The sequence below is a fragment of the Trichechus manatus genome, unplaced genomic scaffold (assembly GCF_000243295.1).
Source record: "Trichechus manatus latirostris isolate Lorelei unplaced genomic scaffold, TriManLat1.0 scaffold00294, whole genome shotgun sequence".
Classification (NCBI taxonomy): domain Eukaryota; kingdom Metazoa; phylum Chordata; class Mammalia; order Sirenia; family Trichechidae; genus Trichechus; species Trichechus manatus.
In genome coordinates, this window is record NW_004444230.1 from 174,211 (window position 1) to 187,698 (window position 13,488).

Below are 13,488 nucleotides of genomic sequence, written 5' to 3' on the forward strand. Positions count from 1 at the left end.
GAGACACATTTTTGGGGAACACAATTCAATCTACAACAGAGACCTTACCAAATCAGCACAGACAGATCTATCTCATTCTTTTTCACGGTTGCATGGTATTCCATTGAATGCATTTTTAACAATTTATTTAACTGGTTCCTTATTGAAGGAAGCCTGGTGGCACAGTGGTTAAGAGCTCAGCTGCTAACCAAAAGGTCAGCAGTTTGAATCCACCAGCAGCTCCCTGGAAACCCATGGGGCAGTTCTACTCCGTCCTATAAGGTCGCTATGAGTCGGAATCAACTCAATGGCAATGGGCATATTGAATGACATTTATGTTGTCGTTAGTATTTTGCTATTTTCAAACAATGCTACAAGGAATATTCTTAAATGTAGATAGATCTCTACATACTTGTTCATGAATATCTGTAGGGTGAATTTCTAGAGTAAGGTCTCTAGGTGGCACAAGTGGTTTGTGCTTGACTACTAACCTGAAGGTTGGCAGTTTGAAAACACCCAGTGGTGCCAAGAAAGAAAGCCCTGTGATCTACTTTCCTAAAGATTATAGCCAAGAATACCCTATGGAGTTCTACTCTGTAACCATGGGGTTGCCATGAATCTGAGGTCAAAGAGTAGATACATTTAAACATTTTGATTGCTTTTGCGAAGTTGCTCTTCTATGAAGTTGCACCAATTCCTACTCCCACCACCGAGAGTACTCCATTCTCCAATACCTCTTAGATCTTTGCCAAGATTAAAGATTGTAGCTGGTTTTAATTTGCTTTTGATTATCAAATTGCACATTATTTATTTTTATTAGTGACATACTTCTTTTTTAAAAAATTTATTGTGTTTTAGAGTGAAAGTTTACAGCTCAAGTTAATTTCTCATACAAAAATTTATACAATTCATTATGTGACCCCAGATTCAATCCCTATAATGCAACAGCACACTCTCTCTTTCCACCCCAGGTTTCCTGTGTTCATTCAACCAGCTCCTCACCCTTTCTGCCTTCTCATCCTGCCCCCAGACAGGAGCTGCCCATATCTACTTGAACTAAGAAGTACACTCTTCGCAAGTGTTATTTTATGTTTTATAGTCCAGTCTAATCTCTCTCTGAAGAGTTGGCTTCGGGAATGGTTTTAGTTCTGGGTTAACAGAGAGTCCGGGGGGCCATGTCTTCTGGGGCTCCTATAGTCTTAGTCAGACCATTAAGTCTGGTCTTTTTACTTGATTTTGAGTTCTGCACCACACTTTTCTCCTGCTCCATCAGGAACTCTGTGTTGTGTTCCCTGTCAGGGTAATCATTGATGGTAGCTGGGCACCATCTAGTTCTTCTAGTCTCAGGATGATGGAGTCTCTGGTTTATGTGGCCCTTTCTGTCTCTTGGGCTACTACTTTCCTTCTGTCTTCGGTGTTCTTTATTCTCCTTTACTCCAGATGGTTGGGACCAATTCATGCATCTCAGATGGCTATTTGCAAGCTTCTAAGACCCCAGACAGCACTCACCAAAGTGGGATGCAGAACATTTCCTTAATAAACTTTGTTATGTCAATTGACCTAGATGTCCCCCGAAATCATGGCCCCCAGACCCCTCCCCCTGCTACTGTGTCCCTCGAAGTGTTTGGTTGTGTTCAGGAAACTTCTTAGCTTTTGGTTTAGTCCACTTGTGCTGACTTCCCCTGTATTGTGTGTTGTCCTTCCCTTCACCTAAGATAATTCTTATCTACTATCTGGTTGTGCTGACTTCCCCTGTATTGTGTGTTGTCCTTCCCTTCACCTAAGATAATTCTTGTCTACTATCTAGTTAGTGAATTCCCCTCTCCCTCCCTCCCCTCGTAACAATCAAGGAATGTTTTCATCTGTGTTTAAACCTTTTCTTGAGACATATTTCATTTAATGTACTCTGTCCATGTCTGTTGCTCATTTTGCTATTAAAACATTAGTCCTTCCTCAGGGTAGAAAGGTTGGCGGGAACCCCCCGCCCCCACGCCAACACACATACACCCACAATTGCACACATATGCCTCCAGCCCAAGGGGCTACGCTAAGAGCATCGACAAATTCAGTTGTTTTTTTGTTTTATTTTATTTTTTTCCCGGTCTTTTTCAAAACCTTAAAACAGTCGTTACTCAACCCAGAACGTTTGCAATTCGCGTTTTCAATAAATTTGTCCAAGCCACACCCTATTCTTATCCTCTTGCTTCTGCGCACAAATGGGCCCATAGTGAAGTTTGTCCTGCGTCGCTCTCCGTCCGCCAACAGGGTTTTCTGTGAGCGCGGATCTCCGCGTCCTGAGAGACACCTGCGATGGCGTTCCTGTGTCAGAGGGATAGCTACGCCCGGGAGGTGAGGCCCGAGGGGCGGAATCTTTTGCTACCGAGCGGATGGGGCGGTGCGGCAAAGAGAACGCCTTGTGGAGAGAGTGCCGGGATTGAGGCTCAGTTCCGGCGTACGGAGGCTGGGGGTTGACGCTTATTCTCTCATCCCTCTCTTTGCTAGTTCACTACCACGGTGGTCTCCTGCCGGCCTGCAGAGTTACAGACCGAAGGAAGCAATGGCAAGAAAGAAGTGGTGAACGGTTTCCACGTGGTGCTGGAAGACACGCTGCTTTTCCCCGAGGGCGGGGGACAGGTACCAGGCCTGTCCCTCAGCCCATTCTCCTTCCAAGGAGCCCCTAATTCCTTTGAGCTCATACTGCCCTGTCTCTTGGTTCTCAACCATAATGATCACAGTTGGAAATTAGTTCAGTTAAGTTCATTTACTCATTCAAAAAATATTTACCCGTAAGTATTTATCTACACATGACATATGCTAGATACTGCACCAGGATCCAAGGATAAGGGGTGAACAAGAGGGTGCCTCTGCATACGTGGAATGTTTATTGAAGAAAACAGACGAAACCACTAATATATAAATAACACGCCAGGTAGGGATAAGTGCTGTAAATAAAAAGAAAGCTGAGTAAAGGGAAAGAGAGTGATGGGATGCTCTCCCACATAGGAAGCGAAATTATTTCAGTAGAGGCCTAAATGAAGTGAGGGGGTAAGCCATTGCAAATTATCTGGTGTGTGAGGGAATATTCCGGGCAATGAGAATAGCAAGTGCAAAGGCCCTGAGCTTGAAATGAGCTGAAGGTGTTTGACCAAAAAAACACAGACAAAAAACCCCCGCTGTGGGTGGAGTTGATTCCAACTCATAGCAACGCTATAGGACATTGTAGAACTACCCCATAGCGTTTCCAAGACCGTAAATCTTTATGGAAGCAGACTGCTGCATCTTTATCCTGCATCTTAGTCGGACATCCATGTCCTACGGAGCAGCTGGTAGATTTCAACTGGCAACCTTTTGGTTAGCAGTTGAGTGCTTTAAGCACTGCACCAGGAGGACTCTAGTGTGTTTGACAGGAACTGAAAAAGATTCAGAGATTTCAGGAGAGATAGGTAGTTGACAGTAGTGGGACATAAGGCATACTTGAAGCCCTGGTGGGCGCAGTGGTTAAGAGCTACGGCTGCTAACCAAGAGGTTGGCAGTTCGAATCCACCAGCAGCTCCTTGGAAATCCTATGGGGGCAGTTCTACTGTGTCCTAAAAGGGTCGCCATGAGTCAGAATTGACTTGATGGCAACAGATTTTTTTTGTTTGTTTTTTTAAGGCAGACTTATCAGTGTTGTGATGGGGGTAGAGATTAGGTACAATGTGAACAGGGAAGAGAATAACTCCAAAGGCGAGTATTATGGGAGAGGTGGCATTTGAATTGTATCTTAAAGGATAGGTGGGATGTCAACAATCAGAAATTGACAGGGAGGCTCTCCTAGCAGAGCTACTACCCCAACAAAGGCAGGGAAGCTTAAAGGAATCTAAGAAGTCTAGTTGACTGCAAGTAGTCTGACACAGTTGAAGCCTATGATGTGTTTTGGAGACAGGCTGGAGATGACCATGGAAAGGTAAGTGGGGACCAGTTCAGAGGGCCTTGAAGGATGTATTAAGGCATGTGGACTTCATTGAGGAAGCAGTGGTGAGCCATGCAGGCTCTTAAGAAAGAAGTAGCATGAGAGAACATTTTCAGTAGACTTGTTACTGAAGTGGTTTCAATTGTATATTAATGTCATTTTTGCAGTAATGTTCCCAACATGGAAGTTTTCTCATCTGGTGAAGGAAAACCTGTGGCCTCAGGTGTCCAAGAGAGAGCCTCATTTTAGACATTAGTTCCTTCAGGAAGGTCTTTCTGATTCCCCAAGACTGTTGAGTCTTTGGGCTTCTCTAGTGATATATACTTGATTATATAGCAGTTGCTTGTTTGCTTATGGGTATTCTCCTCCAGAGTCTAAGTTCTTTGAGGGAAAGGACTATGTTGTATTTACATTGTATCTTGGGCTAGCACAATGTCTTGTAAGCAATTAGCACTTGATACCTTTTTTAATGAGTGAATTTTTTTTTTTAAATTTTATGGTGGTAAAATATAATGTAAACTTTACCATTTTAATAATTTTTGAGCATACAATTCAGTGAGATTGATTACATTCACAGTGTAGTGCAACTGTCACCAATATCTATTTTCAGACTTTTTCATCAGCCCAAACAGAACTCAGTACCCATAAAGCAATAACTGCCATTTCTCTCCCCCCCCCCCCCCCCCCCCGCCTTTGGTAACCATTAATCTACTTTTGTTTCTATGCATTTACCTATTCTAGATATTTCTTATAAGTGGAATCATACAATATTTGTCATTTTGATTTATTTCACTTAGCATAACGTCTTCAAGGTTCATCCATGTTGTAGCATGTATTAGAGCTTACTTCTCTTTATGGCCGAGTAATTTTCCATTGTGTGTATATACCACATTATGTTTATCTATTCATCTCTTGATAGCATGGACATTTGTGTTGTTTCTACTTTTTGGCTATTGTGAATAATACTGCAATGAACATTGATGTATGAGAATCTGTTTTAGTCCCTGGTTTCAGTTATTTCGGCTATATATCTAGGAGTGGAATTACTGGGTCATATGGTAATTCTATGTTTAACTTTTTGAGGAAATTAATGAATGTTTTTAAATCTAATTCTAGTAGCAGTACAGAGGGTAGAGTAGAGGGAGGAAGGAAAATTCAGATCATCTCAGACACTATTGAAAGATGATAAGCATTTAAACTAAGGCAATGAAAGTAAGAATGGAGCTTCTTTGCGCTTTACTAAAATCTTTGCCATAGTTATAGTCTCTTTCCTCTTCTTTTTTAATTTTGTCGTTTTGTTCTAATTAACAAAATATCGATGTGTTCAGAGTGAAGAGGACAGAGAGACAGTTCCTTCACGGAACAAAATAGACCTACCTCACTTGGCATGGTCTATTTTCCCTTGAGGAGCTCAAATTCTGGGTCTGTCTCTCACACACTTTCCCTCGAGAGTCTTTGTTAGGGTGAGTCATGCCTCTCACCATTGATTGCCTGCACTTCTTTTCCCCAGCCTGATGACCGAGGTACAATCAATGACATCGATGTGCTGAGAGTGACGCGCCAGGGGTCCCAGGCTGATCATTTCACACAGATGCCCCTAGCCCCTGGGAGCCAGGTCCAGGTCCAGGTGGACTGGGAGCGGAGGTTTGACCACATGCAGCAGCATTCAGGTCTGTGGGGTTGGGTGGGGCAGGGGACTTATAGGACAGGTAGTCACCATGATGATTGAAAGTGGTTTTGCTTCTCCAGAAGTTAACCTTTTGGAAGAGACAGACACGCAGAATTAGCTTTGATTCAGGCAGGATATGATAAATGCTATAAAATCAATATAAGAAGTAAAAATATTAGAATAACTGCTGGATTTATCAGTTCCCACTTGATGTCTTTATCTGGATGTCTTGTAGGCTTCTCAAACTTAAAATGTCCAAAATGGAATAAAACTCTCCCCCTACTTCCCTTTACCCCAACCCTGGTCCTTGGTCAGCTTTCTCTGTCTCATTACAGGGCACTGTGATCCACCCAGTTGTGTAAGCTCAAATCCTAGAAGTCATTCCAGACACCTCTCTCTCTTTGGGGATAGCCACTGAATCCTGTTGGCTTATCTTTTAAATGTCTCTGCACTACCCTCACTGTCACCATCATCATCCTAGTCCCACCTCCTCTTGTCTTTCCCCTGGACCTCTGTAATAGCCTCTCCGCTGGTCTCCCCACATTCAGTCTTGCTCCTCTGCAGCCCATTCTCCACACAGCAGCGAGACTAATCTTTTAAAAATGAAAATCTGATCATGTCATGCCCCTGCTTAAAGCTCATCAAAGGCTTTCTGTGGCTTATTGTGTAAAATCAAACTCCTTCTCATGGCCTACAAACCCAAGATGGCCTACAAGCCCCATATGGGCTGGCCCCGCTGGTGCCCCTCTCCGTCTTGCTGTCTGCATTCTGTACATGCTGGCCTTCTCTCGATTCCTCGAACACATCCTGCTTCTTTCCCACTCAAGGCCTTTGGCTGTCTCATTTCCTCTGCCTTCGTAGAATTAATTCCTCCTCCTTTTTCTCCTCATTGTTGCAATCAATTAGAGATGCTGCTGTATCTCTGATGACAAGCCCTGTGCCTTGCAGGTGGTAGGCACTCAATAAGTATTTGTTGAATGAATGAATACAGCATCTTAGAACTTGAGTTCAAGTCCTGGTTCTGCCTCTGAGAAATTATTTGATCTCTCTAGGCCTCAGTTTCCTCAAGTGGCATCATCATGCCTCTTGCAGGGGTTCTTGTGAAGGTTTTCAGTAAAGTATCTAAAGTGCCTGGTGCCTGGTAGATAGGCCTTCAACAAGTGGGACTTTGTGATTATGTCATTGTGGGAGTATGTGGCTGTCTGGGCTTCTCACTCATCTCTTCCCTGTTCTCTTTGCTCAGGGCAGCATCTCATCACAGCAGTTGCTGACGATCTGTTTGGGTGGAAGACAACATCATGGTGAGCAGGAGGCATAAGACGACTGTAGGGTGTGATTTCCTGACAACCTGCTCCTTTCTCAATCATGGGTCAGGGAGTAGGGGCATATGAGAGAGGGGAGTGTTCATAATTTGCCCTGAGTTCTTCTTTCCCCTTGAAAGTGAATGTCTGTATCAGCCAGGGTTCTCCAGAGAAACGAGACCAATAGGATATATGTGTATATAAACCCGTTGCCATCAAGTTGATTCCAACTTATAGTGACCCTATAGGACTGCCCCATAAGGTTTTCAAGGAGCACTGGTGGATTTGAACTGCCGACCTTTTGGTTAGCAGTTCAGTGCTTAACCGTTGGACCACCAGGACTCCATATATATATAAAGAGATTTATTTTAAGGAATTGGCTCATGCAGTTGTGGGGGCTGGCAAGTCTGAAATCTGTAGGGCAGACTGGCAGTCTGTAAACTCAGGCAGGATTTCTGTATTACAGTCTTAAGGCAGAATTCCTTCTTTACTGGGAAACCTCAGTTTTTGCTCCTAAGGCCTTAAACTGATTGGATGAGGTCCACCCACATTATCAAGGGTAATTGTTATCTAAAGCCAACTGATTATAGATCTTAACCACATTAACAAAATACCACACCGCAACATCTAGACTAGCGTTTGCCCAAACAACTGCTCACCATAGCCTAGCCAAGTTGACACGTTAAAATTAATTACAGAAGGTGTGGTGGGATGACCTTGTGTTTCTTAGGGGAATCTCAAAGATGAGAGGAGAAACAGCTGCTTTGGCTCAGGAAAGAACATGGACTTTAGAACCCAAAGAACTAGGGGGTGAATCCTGGCTCCACCACTCACTGGCTGCATGATCTTGATCACGTTCTCTCTGAGTCTCGGTTTCCTCACCTATACAATGAGAATGACGGTCCCTGCCTTGCAGCATTTTTGTGAGGATTAAATAAGGTCATTTGTATGAATGTTCTTTATAAACTGTGGACTTTTCATATGTTATTATTGTTGTCATCATCAATATTCCATGACCATTATATTTCCCCTGGCAGGGAGTTAGGACGACTCCGGAGTGTGATTGAGCTGGACAGCCCCTCGGTGACGGCTGAGCAAGTAGCTGCCATTGAGCAGAGCGTCAATGAAAAAATCAGAGATCGGCTGCCTGTGAATGTGCGAGAACTGAGCCTGGATGATCCTGAGGTGGAGCAGGTGAGGGGAGAGCCAATGGGGTGGCAGCTGCAGGTTGGCCCTCTGAGGGCTTCCTCTCAAAATTTAAACAGCTCCTTTCTCTCCCCTCTATTCCAGGTGAGGGGCCGAGGTTTGCCGGATGATCACGCTGGACCCATTCGAGTTGTTACCATCGAGGGCGTTGATTCCAACATGTGCTGTGGGACCCACGTGAGCAATCTCAGTGATCTTCAGGTAGGTGAGGAAGGGCCTCTGAGGGGTCGAGAGAGGGTATCAGGAGTGGGGGATCACAGCGGGACTGGGAGTGGTGTGTGGTGGTGGTGGGGCAGTTGAAGAATCCGAAGGGAAATCATTCCTTCATTGCTTCAGAGCTGGGGAGGAGGTCTGGGTCTCTCCTGCCCTTGGGTTCCAGGATTCGCTGTGGTTTATGCCTATGTGTACATGTGTTACTCCCTTTTTCATGTAGGTGATTAAGATTCTGGGTACTGAGAAGGGAAAAAAGAACAAAACCAACCTGGTATTTCTGGCTGGGAACCGGGTGCTGAAGTGGATGGAGAGAAGTCACGGAACTGAAAAAGCCCTGACCGCTCTGCTTAAGTACAGCCCCTTCTTCTTTTTCTTCTTTTTTTAGTAAACATTATTCTTTTTTTTTTAATTAAAAAAATTTTTTTACTGTACTTTAGACGAAGGTTTACAGAACAAATAGTTTCTCATTAAACGGCCCCTTCATTTGATCTTCTGCCTACCTCTCAGCTTGTGGACACCCTGGGGCTTGAGGGCTTTAGCTTTCCTACCTGGAAGGTGGACAGAATAATCTCTTCTCTCTGGGGGTAGGATGTAATGATAAATGATAAAATGCTGTGGATAGTAGAGCAGATCCAAACAAATGGTTTATTCCATTATAGCCATCCGCAGTTGCCTAAGGGGACTCCTCGTAATGTCTCCAGGTTCCCATCTGGAGGGAGGCACTCTTTCAAGAAGGGAATCGTTGATTTGCCCTCCACAGCAAAAGTAATTGGGAGGCTGGGCATGTCTCCACTGACCCTTCTCTTGCAGGTGTGGAGCAGAGGAGCATGTGGAAGCAGTGAAAAAGCTACAAAACTCCACTAAGCTTCTGCAGAAGGTGATTTATTCCATGGAGGGAGCAACAGGGCATGGGCTCTGCTGGCATAGGCACTCCTTGGCCTAAACAGATGTGTAGTTTGTCAGAAGGGAGTGGGAGGGGAGAATGAAGTGGCAGGAAGATGATGTTCTTTCTCATTATCTTTTCCACCTCTCTGATGAGTTATCACATCCATTTCAGAACAACCTGAATCTGCTCAGAGACTTGGCTGTGCACACTGCCCATAGCCTCAGGAACAGCCCAGACTGGGGAGGTGTGGTCGTATTACACAGGTGAGAGATCAGCCGTGGAGATGAGGCAGGAGAGAAGTGTTGGGCTTGTATGCAGTGGGTGGTAGAAGGGGCGTTGCTCACTGGTATACTCCAACAGCGTAGACTCTAAGAAATGCATTATATACCAGATTTCCTGGGTTTGACATAAATATCTTTACTGTAACACTAACTTTCATTAGTACCTTCCCTGATCTCCTTTAGCATCTAACAGATCTCCAGTTATCCTGGAGAATCCTGTTCAAAGGCGACAGAAACAAACACTAAGCATGCTTATAGGCTGAAAGGCATCTTACTCTTTCTCTTTGAAGAGGGCCCGGGGCTTTTTGTGTGTGACAGGCAGCGGGAGGTCAGCCTCACAAGGAGCAGCTGGGCTTCCTGCAGTCTTACAGCTCCCACTCCAACCTGGCTCTCATGTCTGTGTCCTCTGTTGTAGGAAGGAGGGTGATTCTGAGTTCATGAATATCATTGCCAATGAGATTGGGTCAGAGGTAAGAGGGGCGTGGAATTCTCTACCCACCCTGATTAGAGACTTGGGGAGATAGAAGTGAAGGGTGTTAGCCTAGCTGAAGTCCTTCTACATCAACAGTTCACTCAGTACTATCTTCTTAGCACTAACCAGGCTGTTTTAGGTGTTGATCTAGATCTATGATGTTGACCTCTCTGGGGCTGTGACACTTACCAGCTTCCAAGCTCCTCACAAAGTGGAGCTCCTCAGAGCCATCCAGGTTCATGTGTGCTGGAGGCCTGGTTTTAGAAATACTGGGGTTGGCAAGGGAAGGCCATCTCATCCATTTTCCTCTGCCTCTGGCTTCAACTGCCCTTCCCCATCCTGACAGCCCAGAGCTTAGAGATTTCCGAGTCTCTCTTAAGCATATACTCCAGAAGCATTTTTTGGCATGCCTGTTCTGGGTTAAGCCTTGTGTGCGTCTCTCTTTATAATTCTTCCTGTAGAGAGTACTGGTTCTCAAGGAGCTCACGTTCTAGCCTGGGTGTCAACATTGATAATATCAGGTGATATGTGTTGCAGTGCACTGCACATATGCCCAAGGAGCTGTAGGGGAGCTAGAGGCAGAGGAGCACATTCCCTGAAAGGGTGGGGAGACTTTAGGGGAGGGGCCTGTTGCTTTAGCTGTGCCTTGAAGACTGCTTAGAGGTCATCAGACAGGCAAAGGAGCAAAGGCAGGCAGGCAGAGGCAGCATCATAGAGCATGAGGAGACAAGGTGGTTTGGGGAATGGCCGGCACAAGCACATGGTGGCACGTGGTGGGTGGGGGAGGGGCGGCCAGCCTGGAAAGGTTGGTGGGAATCAGATCACAAAAGACACTTTGTTTGGCCACTTTCCCTCTTTCTTAATGTTTAAACCTAACTTCCCATAAACCCATTGCCGTTGAGTCAATTCTGACCCATAGCAACCCTATAGGACAGAGTAGAACTGTCCGTAGGGTTTCTACGGTTGTAATCTTTACAAGAACAGACTGCCACATCTTTCTCCCATAGAGTGGCTGGTGGGTTCAAACCACCAACCTTTTGGTTAGCAGCTAGGTGCTTAGCCACTGCGCCACCGGGGCTCCTAAGTTCCCATAGTCACTCAGAAAGTTTCTTGGCCCTGTTGTGCCAGAGTGCAGGGGCTACATCATTCATCAGGAACTTCACTCCGTGGCTTAGGGGGAAAGTGTTTTCCTGAGACTGAGGAGAGTGCAGGGGTTGGGGGATTGACCCCACGTCCTTGAGTATCAGGGTGCATCTCCCTGTCTACCTCCTAGGAGACCCTCCTGTTCTTAACCGTGGGCGATGAGAAAGGTGCTGGGCTCTTCCTGCTGGCAGGACCAGCCGAGGCCGTGGAGAACCTGGGGCCAAGGTAATCCTACGTGGACTCTTGCAGGGGCGGGGCTGCCTCTAAAGCCTACTTCCTAATACCGCCCTTTACTGATTAGAAGGGCCATCACACCTCTGATCTCATTTGATTCGAATCCCAAGAACGTGAGATCAGCTGAGCAGGGATCAATATCACCTTCATCACCCCCAGTTTCACAGATGGGGACATGCCTGAGGCCTCACAGTTAAAGTGGCAGAGCTGAGACTTGAACCCAGGTCTCTTGGCTCCAAATTTTATGTGCTGTCTTTTGTTCCTTTTTTTTTTTTTTTTTTAAGAAATTTTATTAAATTAGTACATAAATACTGCTGCTGGATTATCAGGAGGCAGGTGAAGCAGATGTGTAAAGCAGCAGCAAAGCAGAGGGCCAGAAAAACCTTTGGGGGGGAAGAATTGGATTTTGAGACTATAGAAAAAAAGGCATTAATGTAGTATTATGGAATAATTAGGGTCTTGTTGAACTTCCTCATCCTTACAATACTGTTTTTAGTATTTCCATGTTTTAAATTAATATGGGAGTGTAGTTCCCCCTAATTTTTCTGGCACTTAGGGGTTCCTGATTGGCTTTGATGAATACACATTCATTGTAAATCATTGTAGCAAAATCTAAGTATTAAAGCAGAGGTTTCCGACAGGCAGCCACATGGGGCCTGTAGACTAGTTTGGTCTGCTCATAGTTTTAAACTGTCAAAATTAGTTGCTGCATTTTAAAATTAGAAGATTTTTACATAAAAATAGGGAGCTGTAGTTTTTCTCAAAAAAAAAGATCCCGTAGCTTTGGGCCCACATTCCCCTATGGTAGTAGCTAAAAGGAACTTACCAGCAGCCACCCTCTTTAGACAGGAGGACAGCCCCTCCAGCTTGCCACAGTCTGCACTTTCCCCCTTGCACCCAACTTGCTTTACTGTAACTCCTCCCAGGTGTTTGTGTTTGCATCCCTCATCCCTCTTGTGCACCCACTCCCCTCCGTGGAGAGCACCTCTGTGGCCATTGGCGTGCCCTCGCAATCCTTATTTCCTGTGCATTAGCGTAATCTCTTTAAAAAGGAAAGCATAAATGGGATCAAACCATGTGCGTTGTCCTGCAACTTAAATCTCTCTTAACAATGTGTTTTAGGAACTTTATTGCACGTAACGTGGGCGTACCTCAATCTTTATAGTAACTGTATCATGAGTGCATTGTGGTTTGTACCATGGATTGCCATGAATTTACCTAGCCCCCCGTTTGTAGACACTTACATTGTTTTCAAATATTTACTCTTATGATGAATATTGTACTTGTGTCTGTGTGCACATGTGCAGGTTTTTTTTTCTTTTTTTTTATTGTGGTAAAAATATACATAAAACATTTGTCAATTCAACAAATTTTATCTGTATGATTCAGTGACATTGATTACATTCTTCATGTTGTATAACCGTTGTCACTCTGCTTTTCTGACTTATTCCACGACTATTAACATAACCTCAGTGCCCGCTGAATGATAACTCCCCCTCCCTCCTCCCTCCCGCCCCTGGTAACCACTAATAAGCTTTGGTTTCTGTATGTTTGCCTGTTTCATGTAAGTGAGATCATACAGGATTTGTCCCTTTGTGACTTATTTCACTCAGCATGGTGTTTTCAGGGTTCATCTATGTTGTAGCGTGCATCAGGAATTCATTTCTCTTTATGACTGAGTAATATTCCATTGTATGTATATACCACGTTTTGATGAGCCATTCATTCCTGTATCAGTGGACGTTTAGGTGGTTTCCACCTTTTGGCTATTGTAAATAGTTGCTGCAGTGAACATTGGTGTTCAGATTTCTGCTTGTATTCCTGCTTTCAGATCTTTTGGGTGTATACCAGGGATTGTGATTACTGGGTCATATGGTAGTTCTAAGTTGAACCTTTTGAGGAACGGCCAAAATTTTTCCACCGCTGCTGTACCATTTTGCATTCCCACCAGCAATGGATGACTGTTTCTCCACATCCTTGCCAGCACCTGTTGTTGTTGTTGTTTTTTCTTTTTGGTCATAGCCATTCTAGTAGGGGTGAGGTAGTATCTCATTGTGGTTTTGATTTGCATCTCCCTAATGGTTAATGAGAGGAGCCTGGTGGCACAGTGGTTAAGCACTAGCTCAGCTGCTAGCCGAAAGGTCAGCGGTTC

The 13,488-nt window shown here is 44.7% G+C and overlaps 1 protein-coding gene across 2 annotated transcripts in view; it reads left to right on the forward strand.

Annotated features, from left to right (window-relative positions):
• Positions 1-2,236: 2,236 nt before the first annotated feature.
• The window catches only part of AARSD1 (alanyl-tRNA synthetase domain containing 1), a 12,616-nt gene continuing 1,364 nt past the window's right edge, over positions 2,237-13,488 (forward strand). The window contains exons 1-11 of one of the 2 annotated variants that reach the window (XM_004390268.2): positions 2,237-2,328; positions 2,482-2,613; positions 5,442-5,601; positions 6,844-6,901; positions 7,939-8,095; positions 8,192-8,308; positions 8,541-8,671; positions 9,131-9,197; positions 9,378-9,469; positions 9,903-9,957; positions 11,233-11,327. In XM_004390268.2, the coding sequence (XP_004390325.1) occupies positions 2,290-2,328; positions 2,482-2,613; positions 5,442-5,601; positions 6,844-6,901; positions 7,939-8,095; positions 8,192-8,308; positions 8,541-8,671; positions 9,131-9,197; positions 9,378-9,469; positions 9,903-9,957; positions 11,233-11,327 (1,103 nt within the window). In that variant the 5' untranslated portion in view covers positions 2,237-2,289. The remainder of the gene's footprint in view (positions 2,329-2,481; positions 2,614-5,441; positions 5,602-6,843; positions 6,902-7,938; positions 8,096-8,191; positions 8,309-8,540; positions 8,672-9,130; positions 9,198-9,377; positions 9,470-9,902; positions 9,958-11,232; positions 11,328-13,488) is intronic. The other variant, XM_023725260.1, reaches the window with a different exon arrangement.